Raw genomic sequence first — 24,485 nt, 5'->3', positions numbered from 1 at the left:
ACTGTGTAGTTTCAAAACTGCTCGCTGTACTTTTATAATCAAACAAACAGGAGGAATTTGTGCATTTGTTTGACTATTTTCAGCGGTGGATTAATTCACATTTGGTGCTCTAGTGAGTGTTTGGGGCAGCAGGACGGTACAGGGACTGAGTCAGAAAAAATACTACAGTGTGTGTTTGTGGTGATGAAGGAACATGTCACTCAGTGCAGCACTGAGGCTCATTTATGTGTTTTAATAGTTTTAGGACAACAATGGAGCTCTGTGGCACAGAGGAAGAAGATATATCAGGCTTTGACACACACAATATTTCATTGTTGTTTTTGGTCTTTTTGTGAGATTTGTTGACAATGAGACAAATATAGAATATTGCCAACCCGATCCTTTAACCAAGCTAGTTTGAACTATATCTGAGTCCTAGTCTTGGTCCCATATTGTCTAAAAAATGCTGCCAGAAGAAAATTCCTGAAGCGTTTGTTCGAGGCTCAGCTGCCGCCATCAGCATCTCTGTCTGGAATTCAACCAGCAGCTTCTGAGGACATCTGCTACTGGTCCATCACACACACACGCTGAACCAACACCTATAAACAGACCAGAAAGCTGTGGTATTCCCATTTATCTCTCTTCTGCAGGAAGGAATCAGCGGCAGTCAGGATGGCAGAGTAAGTCCTCATCTGAACTGAGGAGACTTTCTGAATCTACAAAACTCTCTGAATTACTCTTAATCATTTTACTTCTTCTTCCTGTATTTTTTCTAAAGGAAGAAGATGTCGTCGTGCCGGAGGAATCAGCTGAAGGTAGAGTAAGATGGTGTTGATGAAGGCCTGAAGTGTTTTTCCTTTTCAGATTTGTGTTTAAAAACAGAACATTTATGTCATAAATTCACTTATTCGCTTACTGTACCTGCAGTAAAAGCAGTTTACTTTACTTAGCTAGTGTTTTATGGGAAAATATGAAAACAATGTAGTATAACAGCAAGATACTTGATATAAAATGATACAAACAAGAAGTTTACAGATGTTGTTTTGCACACATGGTAGATTTAAGTTTTTAGAAGGAGCATATTGCCAGGCAGCTGTCACTGTAAAAAAGAACTGAACAACAATCAACAGGATCCATGAGGCAGAAACTGGAGTAATGAAATTCATGAAACTGTAATTTTTAGTCCAACAAATAAATAAATCATGTGATTAATTTTGGACCTACAAACACACTTTATGGGGATGTTGGTCAGTTGGTTCCCAATCTTTTCTGGCTTGTAACCCCTTAAAACAAAGCAATACACTCACAGCTGCATGTATGTGGGTTATGTGTGGCAACCAAGCAGTGATTTATTTATTCTTTTTTCTGTTTCATTTAAATAATATTCAGAGAATTGTAAGGGTAAGATCATCAATTAATTCACAAGATATTTATTTATTTATGATTATTTCTATTACCTTTTGGTAGATATTCATTTACCAAGACTCCTGTTGTGTTTTATTTGACCTATTCGACTATGAATATGAGAAATCTACTGGGATGACCCCCTTAAAGTTTGCTAATAATAATAATAATCATGCTTCCATTTTTGACATTTATGAAGCAAAAAACATCCAAACGTTTCCTGATTCCAGCTTTTTCAACATGAGCATTTGCTGCTTTTCTGCATTTGCTATTATTATTAGTTGTAGTCCTATACTGTTTATTTCAGACTTACTTGTAGCAAGACTTCCATGAAATTAGCTGAGCACATAAATATTTGTAGTCCTTTAACTGGTAAGGGAAGTATCAGAATTTCTTTTATTCTTTTTAAATGAGTTTAATGTTATTTCTCTGATGAAGGCTGTTCTCTAAAGATCATTTTTACAGGAAGCCAACACATTCACAGGAAGAAAAATCAGAAAAAAAGATAATTGCACTAAAAGAAATAGACTATTTTCTTAAACCTCCCCATGTTGGGTGTAATGACTGTTTTAGCCTCTCTGAGATTCAGCATATTTCTGTTCTGTGACTACACATACAAATAGTAGAAGTGGGGTATTTACGCCTGTCACAATACTAAACTCTGAATATCATAGCAAACACATTAACACTTGATGACGCCTTCACCTCGTTGTGGTCATGCTCTCGCTTCCTCTTCCTCTCAGAGCTTGCTGCTGCACATTGGTGCGGGGATGCTGGAGGAGGAGGTGCTGATGGCCGAGGAGGAGAAGATGAAGTACATGGAGGAGAGCTGCCCAACCCTCTCTGTCCCAGGCTCCATGCAGGAGCTCCAGGTAATCCTCCACTACCTCCTGGACACTGGGTGGAGGCCAGAAACACAAACCACAAAAACATGGCTGATGTTAGTCTCGACAGGTTTACAGAACTGATATCCACCATCTGTTCATATTCTAAGCTGAATGTTTTTGGCAAGTAGTTCATTACAATGGTGCTCGACTCTGGTGCCCCGGTGGGAAAACAAAAATCCTATGGGAGTTCTTAAACACAAATGTTGTTACACTCTACTTTTGTTAAGATAAAGTGGTGTTTTAATTTGGAACCACAGACCAGTAAAATCCACTGGAGACACTTTTCACTTTTCAATTATTAGCCTACAGTATGAACAGTGCAATTATCTCTCCTTAATCGCTTCTCTATACTACTTCATCTAGGGAGTTACCATTGCCTCTTGTGCAAATAAATACAGTTTTTTTCGATTGCTTAAACACATTTCTTGAAATTATGCCTCTTTTTCACAAAACTCTAAACACAAATCCACAACTTCTCAACCAATTCCCCAAACATCATATTTTCAGGTCAAAATGAAGCTCTCCACTCAAAACCATTCAATCTTGCTGAAAAACCAAACTTTGCCCTCAGATATATACATAACATACATAACACACAAGCCCTCAAAAACACACACAGTCTTACACACTGGTGAGATGAATTCAAAACAATACTACAAAAATGGGTTATTAGTAATGTTGCTTGTGGTTCTCCCCCTCAAAAACTTTTGCACATGATGAACACAACAAAAGAAATTACATATGTAAACATTTGCACATTATTTACTTCTTAGTGTACTCTTACTCCTCTCCATACTGCTCTTCTTCCTCCTCCTCCTCCTCCTCCTCCTCCTCTCTGGTGTCCTACACCTCTTCCTTCAGATTTCTCTGGATCTATTGTTCCAAAACTGAATGAACTGACTCTGGCCCTTTTATCTATCTATTGAAGGTTCTGATTGGTGTGTTATCAATTATGACTCTTTGTGTTTCCACCTGGATAGCTGTGTGCTAATTGAGCTCAACCTGTGCTGACTTGAGTGAACAATATTGAATGTTAGTCTTTTCTCAGTGACCACATGGTGGAGGCAATGAGAAATGAAGGGCTTTGTGTGTAGAGTGTAGAGAAATGGGTTTTTGAAAAGTTATGGTTTTGAAATTTCCTCTTTATATTGTTTAAGCAATTGAGAAAAACTGTAATAAATTATAAATATAATTGCGATTGAAGTTGTATTCAATAAATATCTTTATTAACAAAGGATAAAATGACTTCATGCTGTTCTCCTGAGCTCTGCAGAGCTTTTTAGCATCTTGCAGCTAATTTCTTTGGTTTAACAAATCAACTGATCCCTCAATATTTCTGAATATGATTTTGATTCTCATTACGTCCCACTATTACGTGTTTTTTGTTAGGCTGCAACCTATAGTGACAGAAGAAGTCAGGTGATGTAGTATGAAGAGCGACGTTTGTGGGTGAAACTCAGGACTTTCCCACATGAGACCAAGGTTCAAGTGAGAGCCGCTAGGTGAAAGAAAGTCAAAGTTTACATATTCATGTATTTAAGATAAATAACACTTTGTAAGTTACGACAGACAAAGTTAGTGACCAGCAGGTGAACACAGTGAAGCATTTAGCAGCTAAACATTTCCCTCAGAAATTTGTGGAGGCCAAGTTAAAAGGAGAGTGAATATTGGACTTCATCATTCATCAGCAGCATTACTCCAAACTAATAATTATGTTGTTACATATTTACTTGATGGATAAATAAGGAAGTATTTGCAAACATCCAAAACTTAGTAATAATATGTCAATGTTAAAATTGTAGCTTGTTCTTCTGCTGTATTTCAAAAGCCACCTATGTCCTGGAATGAATCACCTGCTCAGGACGTTAGTATATGTGTGAGAGTAGTTTGTATTGAAGACTCATCCTTCACTTCCCTCTTTTCATATCTATCGCAACATCAGGAGCTGTGCCGGAAAATTCACAAGGAGATTGATTTCGTGGACGAAGAGCGATACGACATGGAGATCAAAGTGAAAAAGTCCAATAAGGAGGTATGTCTTCTAAAGTTTACACCAGTGTCATTCAATTTCTATACATTCTTGGCAGTCAGATGCTTTTTCTGTCTATTTTAATGCAAGTTTGAACTCCCACTGAATTCAGTAATCAATTTAAAACAGCTCAGAGACAAACTGACTAACAGTTACACCATGTTTTATTCACATTAACAGGGCTGATCATTTGATAAATTATAGTAGCCAACACTACAAAGTTTCATAACTACACTTAATTTGCATTTTAAAGACAACCCATGCCATTTAAGCAGACCACATGTTTTTAGATAAACGCACAGATGGTTTGAGTAACTGTCTTCTCTGTCAGATCGACGACCTGAAATTGATGATCCAGAATCTGAAGGGGAAGTTCCATAAGCCGGCCCTAAAGAAGGTTCGGATGTCGGCCGACGCCATGCTCGCCGCTCTGCTGGGCTCCAAACATAAAGTGTCTATGGACCTGAGAGCCAACCTGAAACAGGTCAAGAAGGAGGTCAAAGAGGAGGTGGGTGCTTCAGATTTTACATTGGACACTGAAGGACAATTACAGCACGATTACATTTTATTTTGGTTTAATTGTTTCCTCTTCCTCCTCTGATTTCTATGGTTTCATCTCTGAAGTCAAACTTTAGCTCAGTTAGCATTAAAATACACAACAGAGAGCATTTCAGATTATAAAACAAGGGAATAAAGCAACTGAACAGACTGAACCGTTATGATTCCACATGCAGAAAATATTAAGAGGGTCTCAACCATTTATTGTTAGTAATTTTAATCTGTCTGCTGCTTTCCTTCGTGTGTGTTTCTCTCAGGAGAAGCAAACAAGCGACTGGAGGAAGAACATCGAAGACAAGGCCGGGATGGGCGGCAGGAAGAAGATGTTTGAGACAGAAGCTTAAACACCAGTGTCTTGCTCTGCTGTTCAAGGATTCAAGTGTTTATTGTCAGATGTTCAAGTTTCCATGTACACTGAAATTCTTACTTTGCTGTCCACATCAAATGCATACAGTAAAAATAAAATAAATGGATAAATAAAATACAATAAATACAAATATAAAATGAGCTGAGAAAATATTAAAAAAATGTAAAAAAAAAATGTAAACATCAGATGTAAAAAAAAGTAATAACAAATATATACACTTCATCGCTGTGCAGACAGACGAATTATAAACAGTGTACAACTGATGAATTAAATACATGATGACTTATATACATGTGGAAATTGTGCATGGAGAAATATGCAGATGAACATGGGCATGGTAGAGTTTAGAGATGGGCGTGATTATGGAATCCACACGCCACACTGCTGTTTACAGGAATGATTCATTTCTGTGTATTATGTGAGTCCGTGGTGTTGGATGTTTGTATAAATGATAGAATATATAAATCATGCGGCGTTTTTGTGTGATTCATGGTGATAATTTGATAAATCATGAAATAAGTGTGTAGATCAATATTCACACATTTCAGGACTAAGGGTAGCACTATGACGAGTAAAATCATGCAATTAAAAGAACAAAAATGAAATAAAACAAAATCCAATACAATAAAGTTAAAAAGAATGAAATAAACAAATAAAACATATTAAACATATTACAAGTGTAACAATAAGACTGAGGCCATTAACAACAGGCTTTTAAAAAATATTTTTTCAGAAGTGATTTATATACATACATTTATTATCATAATTCATTTGCTTAAGTAATTACTTTTGTTCCTTTGCTGTCAGAGTTATAGGACAGAAACAGTGGTAACACTGATGTGGTATATTTTGTGTTAGGGTGCTGTTTAAGATTTGTGGGTCATTTTTTATTCTTGACAGTAATGTTGGATTATCAATCTTAAAATAGGTCCTGCTTGATTAGCCAATCCTGAGGCCCTGTCTTCAGCTCTGTATCAGACCTTCATTATTTCTTCCAAATTACCAAAAAGAAAAGTCACATTTCACTCAGAGAGAGGAAGCAACAAGGGGGGTTAACAGGAGACCAGAAGCTCATTATTCCCGCTGAGTGCCCTCGCAAGTTATTTTCAGCCAGCTTAATAGGACGAGAAAAACAACTTAAAATTCAGAACAGCAGAAAATGCTTTTAATTGCACAAACAAACAAAAACCCAGTTCATATTGAGAGGTCCTGCACTTATTTGTGTGTACTTGTCTTTGATATGAAAAGGTGAATAAATGTCGTTACTCCTTAATTAAATCACACTCATTATAGCAGACCTTCTCCACGGAGACATTTTTTATGGGAGGGTGTAAGATTACTGGAGAAATGAATATAATTCTCACACTGAATTGACTGAGTTAACTTCATTCCCAATCATATGCATAACATTTGACAAATACTTTCATTCGTTAAGATGATATTTCAACAAAATAATCTTGAAAGATGATCAGTTTCTCAGAGATGTAGCTGCTTGTCTTTCCTCCAGGGGAACGGAGCAACTTTTAGAGCAATGCTGCTGGGCAATGTTGCCGTCAATGGTAACAAGTAAAGATTACTACAGTAACCTCCCTCCCTCGCTGCCCAGCAACCTTCCCTACTGCTATCTGTTCAAAACATAGTCGGACTTGCCACCAGCAAGATTGTCCAGCCACATTGCTCTAAAAGTTGCCCCTTGTATCATCAGCTTAATTATATTTACTCAATACTGTACACATTTGAGGTACCTGTACTTTACTTGAATATTTTCCACATTCTACGTCTACTCCACTACATCTCAAAGGGAAATATTGTACTTTTTACTTCAATACATTTATCTGACTGCTTTAGTTACTTTACAATATAAATAATAAAATCCGGCTTTTACATGAACACATGAGTAATAATAATCTTATCATGTAATGTATACTATTATAGCAGTCACAGGGGACATTTTTCTGCAGTGAGTACTTTTAATTTTAATACTTTTCCTGATTTTACTTACATACTTTTACTTAAGTAACATTTTCAGTGTAGTACTTTTACTTAAGTAAAGGATCTGAATACTTTGTCCACCACTGCTTTCCTCTGTCAAACATTAGAAAACAAGAAAAGCGGTGAAATGCATAGAAATCTATCTGAATGTGCAGGGACAGATTGCCAACATGGAGCACGTACCATTTCAGTTAGTAATTGTGCTTTGCTAGTGCATACAGTATTACCTTTACCATCAATCAAATTACCACCTTTAATTACTGCTCCAATTACTTAATTGGCAACCTTGTGAAATCCAGCTTTGTGAGTATGAGATTTTAACCGCATTCTAAGATAGATAGGCTAGAAATCATCCCCTTTAATGTACATGAAATATATTTCGACACTGTTTTATTAGATCAAATCAAAATGAAAATAGATTTTGTTAAAATATAACAAGTAAACAATACAGTCGTTCTGTTAATGCTGTTTCACAGATTTTAATTTGGGCTAGTCTGACCTCATGTAGTAGACAGATGTATACTGTGTGTGCTGCAGTCAGTTATTGTCTATGTATGTACTCTAATTACTCTGATTTTATTTTATTATTATTATTTTATTATTATTGTGTTATGGTATTTTTGTATGAGTAAGCACATCATGAGCAATGTACAATCCTGAGTAAAATTCCTCCTATGTGTACACATACCTGGCAATAAAAGCTAATTCTGATTCTGATTCTGAGCTTTGGGTTGCATGTTGCATATTTTTTAACAGTACTTGAAGTACATGAAGAAGTATTCAGTACAATGTCTGGATAAATATTTCCCCCTTTCTTATTTTGTTACATGCTTTCTTTCATGTCTGACTTAATTTTAAATGACTGTTAAATTCATTTTATATCACAAGACCAAGATGGTGTAGTGCAAGTGAGATGTTTGTGGCTGCAAGAGTAAGTACCTTTCATGCTGTTTTAAGAAACCTAATTTTTAAATTCATGTGCCGGCTTAATGGGTCACAAAATGAAATAATAATGGGCTTAACTAACATACAGCTAAGTACTACACGCTACCAATCCCGCATGTGGAAACACTGGTATAATTGTCTCCGGGTAGAACAATGATTTTCTTTTTAAATAATTTTATATATTTTCATTAATTTTTATAACCATGATTTACTATGGATTTTCTTGATGTGTATGTATGTGTGTATGCATCTGCGTTTGTGGATATGTATTTATGCATTGTTGTGGGTAAGATTTGGACCTTGAGTCTGTAATAAAGTTTTTGATTTTGATTTTGATTGATTTGTTTTTTTTTTTTTAAGGTTGACTAAGTAACAGCTGTCCAGGGACTTTACATTAAATTTACATCAGTGTTTTATTAATGTGCACGGTCCTTGCTAAATTAAACTGAATTAAAAACGAGCGTTTTTTGTAATATTTTTTTTCCTTTTTGAAAATAAAGTCACGTGACAGAGTGTGTGACGTCACGAGACCCCGTGACTCGCCGCTGGTGGAAGCGAGCAGAGGAAACTCTCCCATCGAAGACGACAAGCAGGCAGCGATTTGTAAAAGTTTAAAGGACCAAACTCTGTTGTAAGCCACAGCTTCGAGGAACAAGACAAGGCGCTTCGGGTCGCGCTGCTGGACGCGGATCCCTCCCTCCCCCACAAAGAAAAAACAACAACAGAGACAAAATGACGGCGGCGGTGTTTTTCGGCTGCACCTTCATCGCCTTCGGCCCAGCCATCTCTCTGTTCCTGTTTACCATCGCCCGGGATCCGCTGAGGGTTATTTTCCTCATAGCAGGGTGAGAGTTACTTTAAATTCATCAACGTGGGATTGTAGTTAACTTATCTTCATCACAGCAGCGTGAAACAGACGCTACTGTCCTGTTAATGTCATTAAACCAAGTGTTAACCAGAGCTAGCCTGCTAGCTAACAGACCGCCTCATTAGCTGTTAGCTAACGGCACTATTAGGTTCCATTTTCGGACATCCTGCTATTGCGCTTAACCTAGTTTCTTAAACACGCCCTCAGTTGTCACGCTGTTCAGGCTTGTTCTCACACATATGTTCAGACAACACATTCGATTTTACAGTAAATTTGGAGACAAGAAAAAAGTGCTGTCGAGAACACTTTCAAACTTGATAGACTGCCATAATCTGTCCGATAATGGAGGTGTGGGACTGGGGGCATAAGAATAGGCTAACAGTAAATTAGCTTGTTTTATCTGAAACAGGCCAGTGACTATACCAAAGACAAAAACTGTTAGTAGTAGAATAAGTAGCTTGATGTAGCAGTTTAATTTGTGCTAAAAAAATAAGTCAAAATCATATATTAATTATCCATCTTATTATTATTATTATTATTATTATTATTATTATATATGTAATTGTATCTATTTTTCTAAGAGGTGAGAAGTTAAGGGAAGTGGGCTTGTGAGCAGGAGGTCGCTAATTTCTTGAATCGACAAATCTTAAAGGTTTCAAAATATATGTGATTTTTATTGACACTGTCCTTTTTTATATACACACCTCCAATTATACAACTTGACCTTTACATCCATATAAAGTTAAAATGATTTGTAAATTACTTTATTAGACAATCTACAGAAAATTAATTAGAGTTAATTTTGACTATAGATTAAATATATTTTTTAATCAAAAAATGCCCAATGCCTAAAATTCTCTTGTATCTCAGTGCTGAATGCAGTAACCTGATAATGTCCATGGCTATGAAAGTAACATTTATGTCCTGCTGTCTAATTTTTTCAGCCTGGTTTTGTATCTGATCCTCTAGTCAGTGTTGTGCCAAAAATGGACAGTCTGTTAAAGTGAATACCCTGTGGGAATTTACCTAATTTATTTAGACTGTAAGGCATCCACATTCAAAGCCATTTAAGACCTTAAAGGCCCCATATTATACAAAATCTACGTCTTTCATGTCTTTTCAACCTAAATTTATGTCCCCAGTGTGTGTGTAAAGGCCCAAGAATGGATCTGTGTAGCATAGGATCTCCTCCAGCCCTTCAGCACAAGCGGTCGTTCCACTGAGCTAGAGCTGGAGGTTGTTCAGTATGTCTCGCAGAAAATGCTTACTGTTGTGTAAATAGTTTCTGGTTTTCCCTCTGATGTCTTCTGGCTGCTCTGCCTCAACTCTGATTTATGAAGTTTCCTGATGGACAGATCGCTTCACTTGTTGCTAATTTTACAGTAACACCTAGCTGCTGTTATCAGCTAGCTCTGCCTGAACCAACTGTCTAAAGCTTCTGTATTAACATCAGAGGCTAAAAACGAGTGTTCGGACAGAGGGTGAATAAAGGTGCTGAAGCAACGGACAGTATTGGAAAAAGAATGTGTGTTTTTTTTTAACATTAAAGCATGTAGGACCCCCCTCAGGTGTCGTAATTAAATTATTATGCCTTCCTGTTCCTGAGCTTCCTTTCATGTAACTGATTGTGTATGTGTTTGTTATTTTCCCCCTCAGAGCGTTTTTCTGGCTGGTGTCCCTGCTGCTGTCGTCTCTGGTGTGGTTCATCTCGGTTCAGATCAGTAATAAGGACAGTGCGGCGCAGCAGAAAGGCCTTCTCATCTTCGGCGTGATACTGTCCGTCCTGCTGCAGGAAATCTTCCGCTTTGCTTACTACAAGCTGCTGAAGTAAGTCGCTGCCACAGCTGTCTGGCGGTTTTACACACAGTCTCTGTTATAACACTACCATGATGATTCTGAATAAATTGACTTTTACCATCACATCCTTCATCCTTCATACAGTTGTACAGAAACCACTAGATCAGTCAAGATCAAACAATGGCAGGTTAATAAATACTGTTCTTTTTGTTATTATACAACAAATCAACATATTTTACCCTTATAATGTACATGTGCTGTCAATCAAACTGTGCCTTCAGAATGTCACTGCCAATAAAACGTCTTAAGGAAGAAGCTAAATGTCTTACTAATGATTTAAAAACTTATTTGTCTCAACTACTCAAAACTTGCTTAGCATTAGAATGTAGTGCAGAGCAGGGACAGGTTTTCTAACACCAGCAGCCACTAGAGGCCAGTAAAGCTTTATAATCTGCCGGTTATCCTGCAATATAATGAATGGCCAGTGCTGCCTTTGTATCATACGAAGTGTCCATCCAGTATTTATCACACACTGTTGGCAGATACTAAGAGAGCTTTCCAGCATGTTTGCCTGATCTGGTGTTCCATTTTGTTCCAGTTTCCTTCCTTTAGTCTTTTTATGGTAAAGGTTCGACGTTGCAGCTCGTATCCTCTTCCGCTAACTGACATGCACGATTCCTGTTGATGTTCTTGTTTACAATGCACAGTGAAACTAGGCACTTAAACACTGACGTTTGCGTGTTGTCTTGCAGGAAAGCAAATGAAGGCCTCCTCACTCTCAGTCAAGAGGAAACCATGCCGATCTCCATACGGCAGCTGGCCTACGGTACGTTTACTCTACACTTCACATCACTATCTGTTGCCTTTTAACATTTAGACATTTTAGAGTTAAAAAAACATCTGATAACTAGTTTTCATCCTATATTCATTTTTTTAAGGGGCACTCCACCAATTTAAACATCACATTCAGTTTACTTGTCATGGGAGTTACTAGTGAAAATGGTTGTTTTAAAGGAAGGCCTTTGTTACAAACTTGGAAGATGTACATGTTTACCAGGCAGTGAAGGTCTATCAAGTTGTTAACTGCTTCATTTTTAGCCATACTTTTATTTTTTTATCTGTGTAAAAAGTTCCCCAGTGTAATACAGACACAATACACATAAATACATGGATCCAAGGATTACTTAAATTTGGTTATTAAAGAATTGTGACCAATATTTGTACTTAGGAAGACATTTTACATTTAAAAGATATCTGGTGGCCAACATATACCCAAGTGCAGATATATCCGTGGTAAATTAAAATCAATAGAGCTGTGCAGCCAACTATTTAATTAATTGCCAAGTATTTTGATAATTGATTAATTGCTTTGAGTAAGAATTGAAGGGGGAAAAAAAGTAACAATTCTTTGATTCCAGCTTCTAATATGTGAATATTTTATGGTTTTTATATCTTTAGGTTGTCAAGACATTTGAGGGCATCATATTGGGCTTTGGGATACACCGATTTTACTTTTTTCAACATTTTAGAGACCAAATAAATAATCTATTTGTCAAGATAATAGTTGACTATGAAAATAATTGTTTGCCGCAGCCCTAAATGGTGTAAAGATTGCCCTGGTGGAAAATGCAGCAGTGGAATTAAACTCTCCTGTGTCGTTGCTTTGTCTCAGTGTCCGGCCTTGGCTTCGGCTTCATGAGTGGAGCGTTCTCGGTGGTGAACATCCTGGCTGACTCTGCAGGGCCGGGGACTGTGGGGATCCATGGAGACTCGCAGCACTACTTCCTGTCTTCAGGTACCAAAGCCCACAGAAATGTCCTATTTTTGGACTAAACCAAAACAGCTATTAGCTACAGTGTGTACTTGGCAATTGTGTCTTTGTACTCAAACATAGATGACTTTGTGTCATGACATTACAGCATTTATTTAGTCTGTAAAGTCAATCCACTGTTTTGGCTCTCAATACATTAAAACTAGGGGTGCAATAACTAATCGACGTAGTCGGCACCGTCGCCATAACGGAGTAAAGTGATGTTAACAAGTTACTAAAACAACACAACATCAGCGCTGGTATTAACACCTTCATGACCTAAAACCTCCAGAGTGTGGGAGCATAGGTCTTGTTTAACATTGCAGGTGTGCTCTAACTTTACAATCATGAATAACGCGTCGCTATTTGCTAATGGCGACGTTTACAGCTGGACAACGTGTTGCTGCCGAGGGTGCAAAATTAGACACCACCGGACAAGTTTATACTTTCTAAAGAAAAAAACAGTTCTCCTGTTTATGCTTGAGGTGGCAGCTTATCCGCCCCAGACTCCTTTAAAAAAAACCAAAAAAAACAAAGAAATCATGCAGTTTTGTGAGTTGTTGAGTTAGGGGAAACTATATAAACGTGGAACGCTGTCTAACACTAGTAAGCAGCGCACTGACCAGGCTGGAACTCGGGACAGACTGGGCCTCTTTCAGACTTGTGCGTTTGGCTTGGAACACTGTTTCACAGATATTTCACGAGCTGACTGGTGGCTGTGTTTGTGACGCCGGCGCCGATGGCCACAATACGCTTACCTTACTACACGTGTCTTTCTGTTATGCACTTTTCCTGTCCGCCACAGCGGTGGATAGCCAAAGATTTCACCCACCACCACCAAGTTACCTGCGGGTGCTCGTTTCTTTACCTGTGTGACACAAAAGTTTCTGTAGCGTCAGCTTCTGTCAGTTGCTACTTCCTCTGCAGTCTGCTTTACTCTCGCGTGTCATGTGACCAGAGTGTAATCCCAGTCTTTCCGATTAGAAAATCTCATTTTATCATATTGTGATAATATCGCAAATGCAATTAATCGTTCAGCTCCACTGCACAGACGCTTATTTCTTACTGTATATACCTGTTTGGTCCATGATGAGACTGGATTTTAGCGGAACTTTCTGTCGCTACACTAGAAATACTCATTAAAAGGTGTATTTTTGAAAGCAGTATTCATTTTATTGTCTTGACTGTTAATTAGCAAATGACCAAAAGTTTAATTTAAAAGCTGATGGCTAAATGTAGGCATTGTGTAATTTTGCAATTCATAATCCGAATAGTCTTATTCGTTTCAAGAATCGATAGAATAATCGACTATCAAAATAGTTGTTAGTTGCAGCTCTGATTAAAACATTCCCACTGCTTTCCTGGAGGGGGGGGGGCAACAACAAGATGTAGTTTACAGATTCCTGCTTGTCCTTTTGCAGCCTTCATGACGATGGCCATCATCCTGCTTCACATGTTCTGGGGCGTCGTCTTCTTCGATGCCTGTGAGAAGCAGCGCTGGTGGGCGGTGGCTGCTGTCGTTATTAGCCACCTCGTTGTGTCCTGCCTGGTGAGTGTTGCTGAGAATTGGCTGGATGGATTTCTTAAGTCCAAGTAGATACAGAAAATAGCACTACCTAAAAAAAAAATAATAATAATTAAAAAGTAAAACCAGGAGAAGAGCATAAACTAAAGGTGGTTATTTTTGTGTTTTCATGTTTTGTGTTGATGTCATTTTCTTCCTCTTCTCATGCAGACCTTCCAGAACCCCGAGTACGTCGGCAGCCTGGTTCCCACCTACGTCATCTTGTTCTTGATGGGCGTGTGGGCTTTTTACTGTGCCGGCGGTTCGCTCAGGAACCTCAAACTCTGCCTCACCTGCAAAGACAAGGACCTCCTGCTTGCCAACCACCGGCCCAGATAACGCAGCACACCCGGAGGTGTGCAGGACTCTATCCAAAGATTACGAGTTCACACACACACACACACACATCTCCTGAACACAACAAAGACCTAACCTCTCTGTTAATCTGCTGTCTCACTTAAGAGGAATTTTAGTATCCTAAGTATAAGAACATAAAAGTGGAAGCAATGAATGTTTCTCAAATGAAAAGAAACAAAGAAGGGAGATCATTTTGATTCACACCCAGCTCAGTTTGTTTGTATGGATTTAATTCACGTTTAATGATGAGTTTGTATTAAAAAATACAAAATATATGTCGGGCTAAAAGTGTCCCGTTTGTTTCTTGATACTCTAAAAGAAACAGGTGAACAAACGTACAAAAGGTAGAAAAGGTGGGGACACTCTCCACATTCTGTAAATATTCTAATGTTTTCAACATTTCAGACAGATATCTTCTTTCAAATGTGTCAAATCATTCAAACGGTGGATTTACCATTTATCAACAAAACTCTGTGTATATATTTCTGCATTTTTAATTCCCAGGATGTGTAGATAGTGAGAAGTTTTAATCTTTTTATTTTACTTTATCGTTAGTCTGTGTAAGAAATTGCCTTTGATTTGAAATCACTTTTACAGAAGCTGAGAGGGGAACATGACTGGTATCTATTTGTTTTTATCCCAATTATGTTGAGGTCTCGACTTCATTGCCTCTGCAGGCCATAGATTAGGGCATTAGGATTTTTGGAAAATAATCTAATTGCGATTTTATTTTATTTTTTTATTCTACCAATATTGCAATTGCGATTTAATATGTGATTAATTTTTAAGCTCTTCACCTTCTGTATTATTCAAAACTGACAATAAATCAGTGTATAGTATGACCAACACAATAATAGATATATTAAACATACACTGTTCTTTCTTGTAGGCCAGGCCTGTGTTGTGATGAAATGAAATGGTGATGCATGAATTGCATGAATTATTATTATGAGCAATGGTGGAAAAGAAATATTAAATTATAATCGTATGAGAAAGATAGTTTGAGAGTCAAGTCATGGAATTAAATAATATGAAATAATATGATATAATATCATCAGGTCGGCCTACAGACCACAAGGAAAAGTACACCACAGTGTTTTATACAGCAATAGAAAACCCACAGTTCTTACTCAGTTCAAATATCCTAGGACTCCATCTCTCAACAAAAAACTAAAAAAATACTCAGTTCAATTGAAAAGTTGGCCAACGAAAATAAAACCAAGTGACTCCTCTCGTGTTTCATAGACAAGCTTAGTAGCCTAATTCTCCGACAACACCAGAGTTCCCCTGCAGCCTACGTTGCTGGTGAGCAGCTCACTGGCTGTAACTCGGACTTTCGGACTTGTGTGTTTGGTTTGAAACACCGTTTGACAGATATTTCCTGAGCTGACTGGTGGCTGTGTTTGTGACGCTGGCGCCGATCGCCACAATACGCTGCTGTGCATTTTTCTTGTCCGTCAAAGTGGCGGATGGCCCGACAATTTCAGCCACCACCACCAAGTTACCCGCGGGCGGCAGCTGCTACTTTTATTCCCTGTGTGACACTAAAGTTTTTGTGGTGTCAGCTTCTGTCAAGCTTAAGGCCATTGTCCAACAAGAAGGCAAGGTACAGCGTGACGTGCAGACTGCTTTCTGCTTGGGTGTCATGTGACCAGAGTGTAATCGCAGCCTTTGCGATTAGAAAATCGTATCGCGATAATATTGCAAATGCAATTAATCGTTCAGCCCTACAGATTATGTCATCATGAAATTGTTTTAGTTTCAGTAACAGTTTCTTGATTCCATGCTTGAGTATGAATATCTATTGCTAATTTTAAGGCTAAATGCTCAAACTTTTAATTTCAACATATTTAATTTGCACCGATCATTACAATTTTGTTCCTTCTGATATCCTAAATCATTCTAACAGATCACAAGTTTTATCCCACAGCTGTTTCGGTTCTGAGAGGCAAGCAGCTCAGACTGAGAGCGAGGAAAAACAAGCGCGATTTCGAAAATCTTAATGGATCAAGGATTTAGATTTTATCGTCAAAAAGCTCTGATAGCCACCTTCAGTTAACTGTGATCTTGTGAAAAATATTCCTTCTATCTCATGATTGTGAGAATAAAAATGTTTAACAAAATAACAAATACCGGAGTCCTTATTTGAAGGAAACTGGAGTCAAACACTCTCTGCTTCCATACAGGGTGTTAGCTGTCACATACTTTATCTCTCACTCCTATGTGTAAACCTAAGTTCATAACACCGTGAACAGGTGGACGTGTTGGCTCAGTGATCTGTGAATGTTAAATGTCTTTGTTGCCTTTTTTATGTTGGAGTTGTTTGTGAGCGATCGCAGGAGTTATTGTGTCCCATATGTTCCACATTCCAAACAACGAACGTTTCATTTTTGCACCTGGTTTTGTTTTGTTGTTGATCTACTTGTACAGTTTGTGTAGTTCACAGTGTGTTTCACTCGTTTATTAGGTACACCTAACTGTCAATTAATAAATCCTCCATGAATGGTTATAATGTCCTGTTATTGTGGTAACTGTCTACAGATGTGTTGATTGAACTTTATGATCGTTATCTTGTGGTGGTGTTGAACTGAATTGCATTATACAGACGGCCTACCCTGTGATGTAAATGTGGTGGAAAGAATAATAGAAACACCTATCCATATAACAATACAATTAAACATACATTCATGTCTCCCTCAGGATGAAGATCTCTTAACTTTTCATCTAGCGCCATCATCGGGTCAAAATATAAACAATTGTCCAATACTTTGGTTTATGACTAAAGACATACCAGTCCACGTCAGTTGTCATTTGTGTTTATTGCTAATTAACAAATATTAGCATGCTAAACTTGTTAAAGTAAAATGGTAAACATTATATCAACTAAACATCATCATGTTGTAATTGTGAGCAAGTTAGTATGTTCATTCTTAGCGTTTAGCTCAAAGCATCGTGTGGCTATAAGAACTGTCGTATAGGAGCTAATGGGCTTGCGGAAGTTTTGAGACCGAATAACACCAGACTTATTCTTCAAGTCCTGTCACGACATCTAATTTCATACAGAAAAGCATAAATCTGCAGAAAACAGTCAGTGATTTCATGGGACCTTTAATGAGCAGTCTGCAGGGCACAAATCAGGCGCCAGGTTTCCAGTACTGTGTGTGTGATCAGAAGGATGTTGGAGTTGTAATAGTTTGTGTGTTTGAGATCAAGAGACTAATCGCATTTACAAACCAGAAATCACTTCACTTTTTTTTTTTTTAAGTGTTGCCCCTTAAACCCTTCCTCCTCTCTGCCCCCCCCCCACTCTCCCCCGGTCCTGTTTCCATTTATGAAAGCAGACACCTCCTGGCTGGGCAACACAAAGCCTGGTGGGGTCTCTGAGGGCTTCAGTCAGTCAAAGACCTTTTTTACCCAGACAGACAGACGCAGGAAGCATTTCCTCTGCCGAAAACCAGACTTTCACATGCTAATACAACTCTGGTGACACTGGGGTCACCTCAGCAGTCTTGAAGGTTTGTTGTTTTTCTGTCAGGTTTTGGGAGGTTGTATATTCAGGTTCAGGTAAGGTCATCACGGTCTAAACAGCAACCAGAGGTGAGACCATCAAACAAACAGGAAAACCAATTTCTAAATGGAAAATAAATAATTGACCCCACTGCTGGTCCCAAGAAGCTACATTACATGCCAGAGCTAAAAAGATCATTAAAATCAAAGAGATTCATCCAGAGAGCACTGTGTTTATCACTGAGCAAATGTCCTGATGGTGTGTCTGCAGTTTGCAAAGATTCCTCTTTCATTCAGTATTAATTTAATTTCTAATGTGATGCAAATTGCACCATACTGTGTTGTAGGATATAACAAGTTTAATTCAACATCGAGTGAAAGAAAGCAGTCGCAGTCTGTCCAACTCATACTGCTGAGGAATAAGAAGCTAGGATTAATCTTGTAAAATATCTTTTTTTATTTGTACAATTCTTTCAGAAGTAAATAGTACTGATTTAAAATTTTTAATGATAATTTCCATTCCACTGACTGTGGACCACAAAGGGGCACTATTCTCATGGCTAAGTGTATCTACAGTTTTTTCTCCTCTTTTGTCTATATTACGTTTTAATAAAGTTGTAAAGTTTGATTCAGACTTTTTCTCAACAGATAAAGAATGTGTACATAAAGGCATCTCCCCGAATTAGGCGTTTTGTTAGTTATATTTCAATATATTTTATTTCATTAGGAGTTATCACTTAATCTGCAACAGATGTGGGTTCAGTTTCACATGGTGGCTCTTTGTTTTACAGCTGTCAGCAGGTCAGATCGTCATCTGTTTGGCTCCCCGGCTCGGCCCCGCCCACCCGCGCGCCCACCTGCGCATATTTTATGCTAATGAGCAGGTGCAGCGGTTCTTGAGGCGCGCGGCGGGCTGCTCTGGGATGAGCCGGATGGAGCAGCGCAGGGAGCAGCGGGAGTCCAGCCGGAGGGTTTTCACCAGGTGATGCTGTCCAAGCCCGACTGACTGCGGATCCGCGAAACACGAATGGATCCCTATTTAAGACTTAGCTGGAAAAGGCTTTTTCACGTATTATCTTTGTATTTTATCCTAATTTATCAAGGTGAGTCCGAGGGAGACACATAGGCCTACACGCGACTCTGATCAGCTGTTTGCAACGGAGGAAGTGTGATTTCTGAGTCCTACGTTTTGTTCCTTTTCTTGTTATAAGAGATAATCAAATATCAGGTGATCGGGTTTGTTTTCCGCATGTGCTTTACGTGGCATCTCTTGTTAAAACTGTTCTCACTCACCTTAATCTGGAAACAGTTTAGTTGTTCTCATTTCAATTGAGTCACATTTTCAATTTTTATTTATTCATTCAGACAAGTTATTTATTTTCCTCAGCGCATCTGTCCTGGGGTGTTGAGAGAGTGAACCTTTCTAACTGGAGTGGATTTAATAAGTGAGTACATTTTTTTTTTATTATAATTAAATAGCACTGTATTGTTTTTATTATTTTATCATCATTATGAATGTCATCATCATTATGTAATTTGTAATATATATATATGATAATAATGTTTGTAATATATATAATGCATTGTTTATATATATTTTTTTGTTTATTTTATATTTTTTTATTTTTTATATAATTTTTTGTGTGTTTTATTACAATAACTTCTAATTTATTTATAATAATAACAATAATGATGATGCCAATATAATCAAAGCAGTAACTAGGGCTGAAATGACCGATCCATTAATCAGTCAGTTTACTATTTTGATAATCAATTAATTGTTACAATTATTTTTAAAGAAAATTTGGCTAAAATGAATTGGTTTGTTGCTTCTCAAATGTTGGTGCTGTTTTATTTATTTAAAGTGAAAGAAGATTTTTGGCTTTTGGAGCTTTGTTCACAAAAAATACATCAACTTATGCATGACAACTTTTGGGAAAACTGCAAGCCACACAGTATTTCTGACATTTTATACACCATTCGATTAATTAATAGATTGAGAAATTAATCAGTAGATTAAATTGATAATGAAAGTAATTGTTAATTGCAGCCCTATAGCTGTAAATTTGATTTAGGTGGCCCATTGTTGGTAGTATTTCGTAAAGCAGGCAGTGCTTGTTTGTTTATTTTTGGTTGTTTGGTTTTTTTGGTGGTTTGGTTGGTTCCTGGTTGGTGGTGGGTTTGTGGTGTCTGGGGGAAAGCTACAGCAGGAACAAACCTCCCCTTGTTCTCTCTGTCCCAGCAGCGGGAGCAGCAGGATAAAGCAGCAGAAATGGGACACCGCTTCCCAGGGAGGGCAGGTAGGCAGCCGCATTGATCATTGATGCTGATGGAGCTGCTTCAGACGGCAAACAATCAGCCAGAGATCACCAAAAAATCTGCAACGCTCACACCAAAACACAGAGCAGAGCATCAGCTGAAGGGCTTTTACTTCAATAATTTATACCAGTAATATCACTAGTTTCTTATAGATGTAAATTAAAAGACAATGTATGTATAGGAGTAAAAGATACATGGAATTTAAATATACACAAGGGAATAAATATATGAGTAAAAACTATATGTGTGGGATGGTTACAGCTGCAGAAAATACTTACTTTAAAGATTACTACAATTTGATATTAAAAATTAATGATATTAAATTCAATTTCAATTTTAAAAAGTCTTGTTACTAACAGTATTTTTATGGTTTCATTGAAACATTGACATGTAAAGATGTGGCCTAAACATGCACATTGTTACCTAGTGATGTGCACTTCAGCATGCAAAAGTAAAATTGATCCACAGTGACATTTGTTCCTCAGAAACAGACATGTGAGGGAGTCCCAGCAGGAATATACAGTAACCGGTCTGTTGTCTCACTCTTTCGCTATCAGAGCCTCCATCAGCCTGAATGTGGTCGCTCATTTTGTCCGGCTTCCCTTTGGCTCAGAGAGGCGTGAGAATCCAGTCCAGACTATAGGTGTTAGTAAATGACTAAAGCAATTAGTAGCACAGGTCGCATGTCACAGGTGTAAAGAGGAGATGTATCTCAGATCTCTGAGCGCATGATGGCTTTAAGTTTACTCAAAGTTTAATCAATGCATGCATCATGAGATCTGGGTCGACCCTCTGCTGTATTTGTGTTTGACCTGTATCTCCTGATTCTGATCAGCGATTAATAATTCATGGTCACACACTCCTCATACCCCACTACCCTTCACCTTTGCCATCTGTTTTGTTCCTGCTCTTTGACATGAAAGCCTTGGTTTGAGAGCTCAGGTATCCACGGAGGGCCAGAGTGTAGAAACAACATTTTACTGATGCCAATGGTAATGCCAGTATTTTTAACCTAAAGCAGCCTTTTCTATATATTTTCTGTCCAATATCTTACCATCAAACTCTGCCATTTTTTCATGCCAAAACATTCCAGATATTCTTTGTTTCCCGCAGAGTTGCTCTTCTGAGACTTTACTTGAGAGCTTCCAAAATCTAATCTTTTAATTTCAGCAGCTCTGCGTGGTTAACTGTAAAACTTTAAACAAAGTTATGGTTAGAATTTACATTTTAGTTCAGCAAACTACTTGATTAACATCCCCTCACTGCATATCTCACAGATCAAAGCTCATCCAAAATGGGAAAACATACGGTGGAGGTGGTGGAGGGAGAGGGTGGGGTTGTCAACCTAGATGGGAAAGCTGAGTTGGAAATCACAGAGGAATCATTAATGAAGGCTGGATGACAGCTCTTTTCTCTCCAGCCTCTTCTATTCCCAGCGCTACCTCGGTTCCGTCCTCACCAGTCAAGACTCTGGTTTGGCATCAACCAGCGTAATTCGGGGAGGAATTTGTCCCAACAAAACACAGAATTGTAAAAGCTTTGGGTGTCTTACATTTTAATCAAATCTTTGTTAATCTGTCACCCGAGAGCTGAGCTTGTTTTTCAGATTTGCTTGATTTTATATTAATCTCATGGAATTAATTAAAAGAATCAGACTGCGTTACAAGGACTTAATTTTGTTTTGCTGAAATTGGCTCCTTGTTCTCTTTGACAGACAGTGCCAAGGCCAAATATGGAAATGATCAGATTAAATATATTTGGTTGGAAGAGGCTCTGAAACATTGCTAGACAGGATCAGGTTATGGCTGTATGACTGAATGGTTCCAACTGTTGCATGAAATACCTGTTGACACAGTTTCTCTCATTGAAGGACCTCCAGACAGCAGCTGCTACGTTAGAAACCAACACATCTTCCTCCAGTCAGTCACTGGTCAGCCGGTCTGCTGCGTCCAACCTGACATCCTCCAGCCCAGAGAGGACCTCCTCGTGGACCCTCAGCTCTGACCAATCATCTGCAACCACAGAACCATCTAGTAAAACACCACCAAGAATAGAATCATCCAGTACAACATCAGGCAGCAAAGCACAAACCGGTCAATCACCAACCAACACAACACCAGCCAGCCAATCATCAACAATCACAGCACCGTCCAGCCAATCATCAACCCTCACAGCACCATCCAGCCAATCGCCAACCACCACAACACCATCCAGCCAATTGCCAGGCAGCACCACACCAGCTAGCCAGTCATCAACAATCACAGCACCCTCCAGCCAATCATCAGGCAGCACAACACCGGCCAGCCAATCATCAGCCAGCACAACGCCACCCAGCCAATCATCAACAACCACAACACCAGTCAGCCAATCATCAACAACCACAGCACCATCCAGCCAATCATCAGGCAGCACAACACCACCCAGCCAATCATCAACCACCACCACACCACCCAGCCAATCACAAGGCAACACCACACCATCCAGCCAGTCATTAACAACCACAGTACCAGTCAGCCAATTATCAGGCAGCACAACACCACCCAGTCAATCATCAACAACCACAGCACCAGTCAGCCAATCATCAACAACCACAGCATCTAGCCAATCTCCAACCACCACAACACCACCCAGTCAATCATCAACAACCACAGCACCAGTCAGCCAATCACCACGAAGTACCACACCATCCAGCCAGTCATCAACAACCACAGCTCCATCTAGCCAATCTCCAACCACCTTAGCACCAGTGAGCCAACTGGCAACCACCACAACACCAGCCAGTCAATCACCAACCAGGACAGCACCAGCTAGCCAATCACCAGACAATAGAGCACCACCCATTCACTCTCCAACAAAGATACAACTCCACTCACCAACCACCACAAGCCAATCGTCAAGCAGAACAACAACAGCCAGCCAAGCATCAACAAAGACAGCACCACCTAGCCAATCACCACCTAGCATAGCACCAGTTATCCAGTCAGTAAACAACACTGTGTCAGCCAGTCAATCACCAGTCAGCAATGCACCAGTCAAGACCTTATCTGACCATTCAGCAGGCAGTACTACAAAACCTAGCCAAACACCACTGGGCCAATCAACACCCGGCTCAAAAACATCAAACCAATCAAAACTCACCTCAACATCTTCTAATCATTCACTAACCACTTTGATCGCAGCTAACCAATCCATTAACAGCTCAAAAACATCACACCACGAACCATCCATCTTAACGTCAGATAACCAATCAAATTCATCACCATCTGGCCAATCCCTGACCAGCTCAGTACCATCAAATCAATCATCACTTGATTCACTGTCAACAGGACACACAGTCAGTGAACTCTTTTCACCAGATGAGCGTCCAGTTAATATTTCGCTGCTCACCAGGCAGGCGAAGGAAGCCCTGAGGTCATCGTCTCGTAGGATTCAAGGTAGGTTAATAAAGTTCATATGGATGTTAAATGTGTTCAGACCGCATGTGGTTTGGAACTGTGATATCACAATGTCCCTAAGACTTCAAATTTAAAGCCACTATGTTATATAATTGTTAAAATTATTCTGATGGCATACGTTTGTGTAAAAAAAAAAGAGAATCCTGGCGAATATTGATGTATTTTGTATATTGCTTTCAGTGCGGCCAAAATCTGACATTTTCAAGTCCTACACATAGTGGCTTTAACAGAATAGTTAAAATAGAAATATGCTTATACACTTACTGGCAGTTAAATGGACAGATAATCACTGCTCTCATGTCTGTGGAGCTATGGAGCTATTAGCTTAGCTTAATTTAGAGACTGGTCTAGCCTGGCGCTGTCCATATACGTAAAAGTATGCCTACCGACACATCTGAAGCTCATCAACACTTTGTGTTTCATTTATTTACTCTGTACATCAACTGAAATGTGAAAACAACAATTTGTGGTTTTATAGGACTGCACCCATTCCTGCTATCACCAAGAAATAGTTACAGCACATAATTCCCTATAAACAACTTGTTATGTTTATTTCCAGTTGGTGTTCAGATTAAACAAATGAAATAGTGTTAGTGAGTATTAGAAGTGTTGGTAGACATATTTGGAACTTTGGACAAAGCCATTTT

General features: G+C 38.7%; 3 protein-coding genes across 3 annotated transcripts in view; all 3 read left to right on the top strand.

The window, feature by feature from the left end:
* The first annotated feature begins 425 nt into the window (after nt 1–425).
* Nucleotides 426–5,201, top strand: LOC123958982 (troponin I, fast skeletal muscle-like). The gene is made up of 6 exons (XM_046032801.1): nt 426–659; nt 758–794; nt 2,127–2,255; nt 4,213–4,302; nt 4,631–4,807; nt 5,115–5,201. The coding sequence occupies exons 1-6, from the start codon at nt 652–654 to the stop codon at nt 5,199–5,201; spliced, it is 528 nt and encodes a 175-aa protein (XP_045888757.1). The 5' UTR covers nt 426–651.
* A 3,489-nt stretch (nt 5,202–8,690) lies between these two features.
* aph1b (APH1B gamma secretase subunit) lies at nt 8,691–17,064 on the top strand. The gene is made up of 6 exons (XM_046032563.1): nt 8,691–9,006; nt 10,686–10,856; nt 11,579–11,652; nt 12,499–12,621; nt 14,058–14,185; nt 14,372–17,064. The coding sequence occupies exons 1-6, from the start codon at nt 8,894–8,896 to the stop codon at nt 14,537–14,539; spliced, it is 777 nt and encodes a 258-aa protein (XP_045888519.1). The 5' UTR covers nt 8,691–8,893; the 3' UTR covers nt 14,540–17,064.
* Nucleotides 17,065–22,217: 5,153 nt separating this feature from the next.
* Nucleotides 22,218–24,485, top strand: part of otog (otogelin) — a 64,619-nt gene continuing 62,351 nt past the window's right edge. The window contains exon 1 of the mRNA XM_046033220.1: nt 22,218–23,817. Within this exon, the coding sequence (XP_045889176.1) occupies nt 22,218–23,817 (1,600 nt within the window). The remainder of the gene's footprint in view (nt 23,818–24,485) is intronic.

Source organism: Micropterus dolomieu, linkage group LG20 (assembly GCF_021292245.1).
Source record: "Micropterus dolomieu isolate WLL.071019.BEF.003 ecotype Adirondacks linkage group LG20, ASM2129224v1, whole genome shotgun sequence".
Lineage (NCBI taxonomy): Eukaryota > Metazoa > Chordata > Actinopteri > Centrarchiformes > Centrarchidae > Micropterus > Micropterus dolomieu.
The sequence above is the reverse complement of the archived record's forward strand: the minus strand, read 5'-3'. Positions and strand labels throughout refer to the sequence as shown.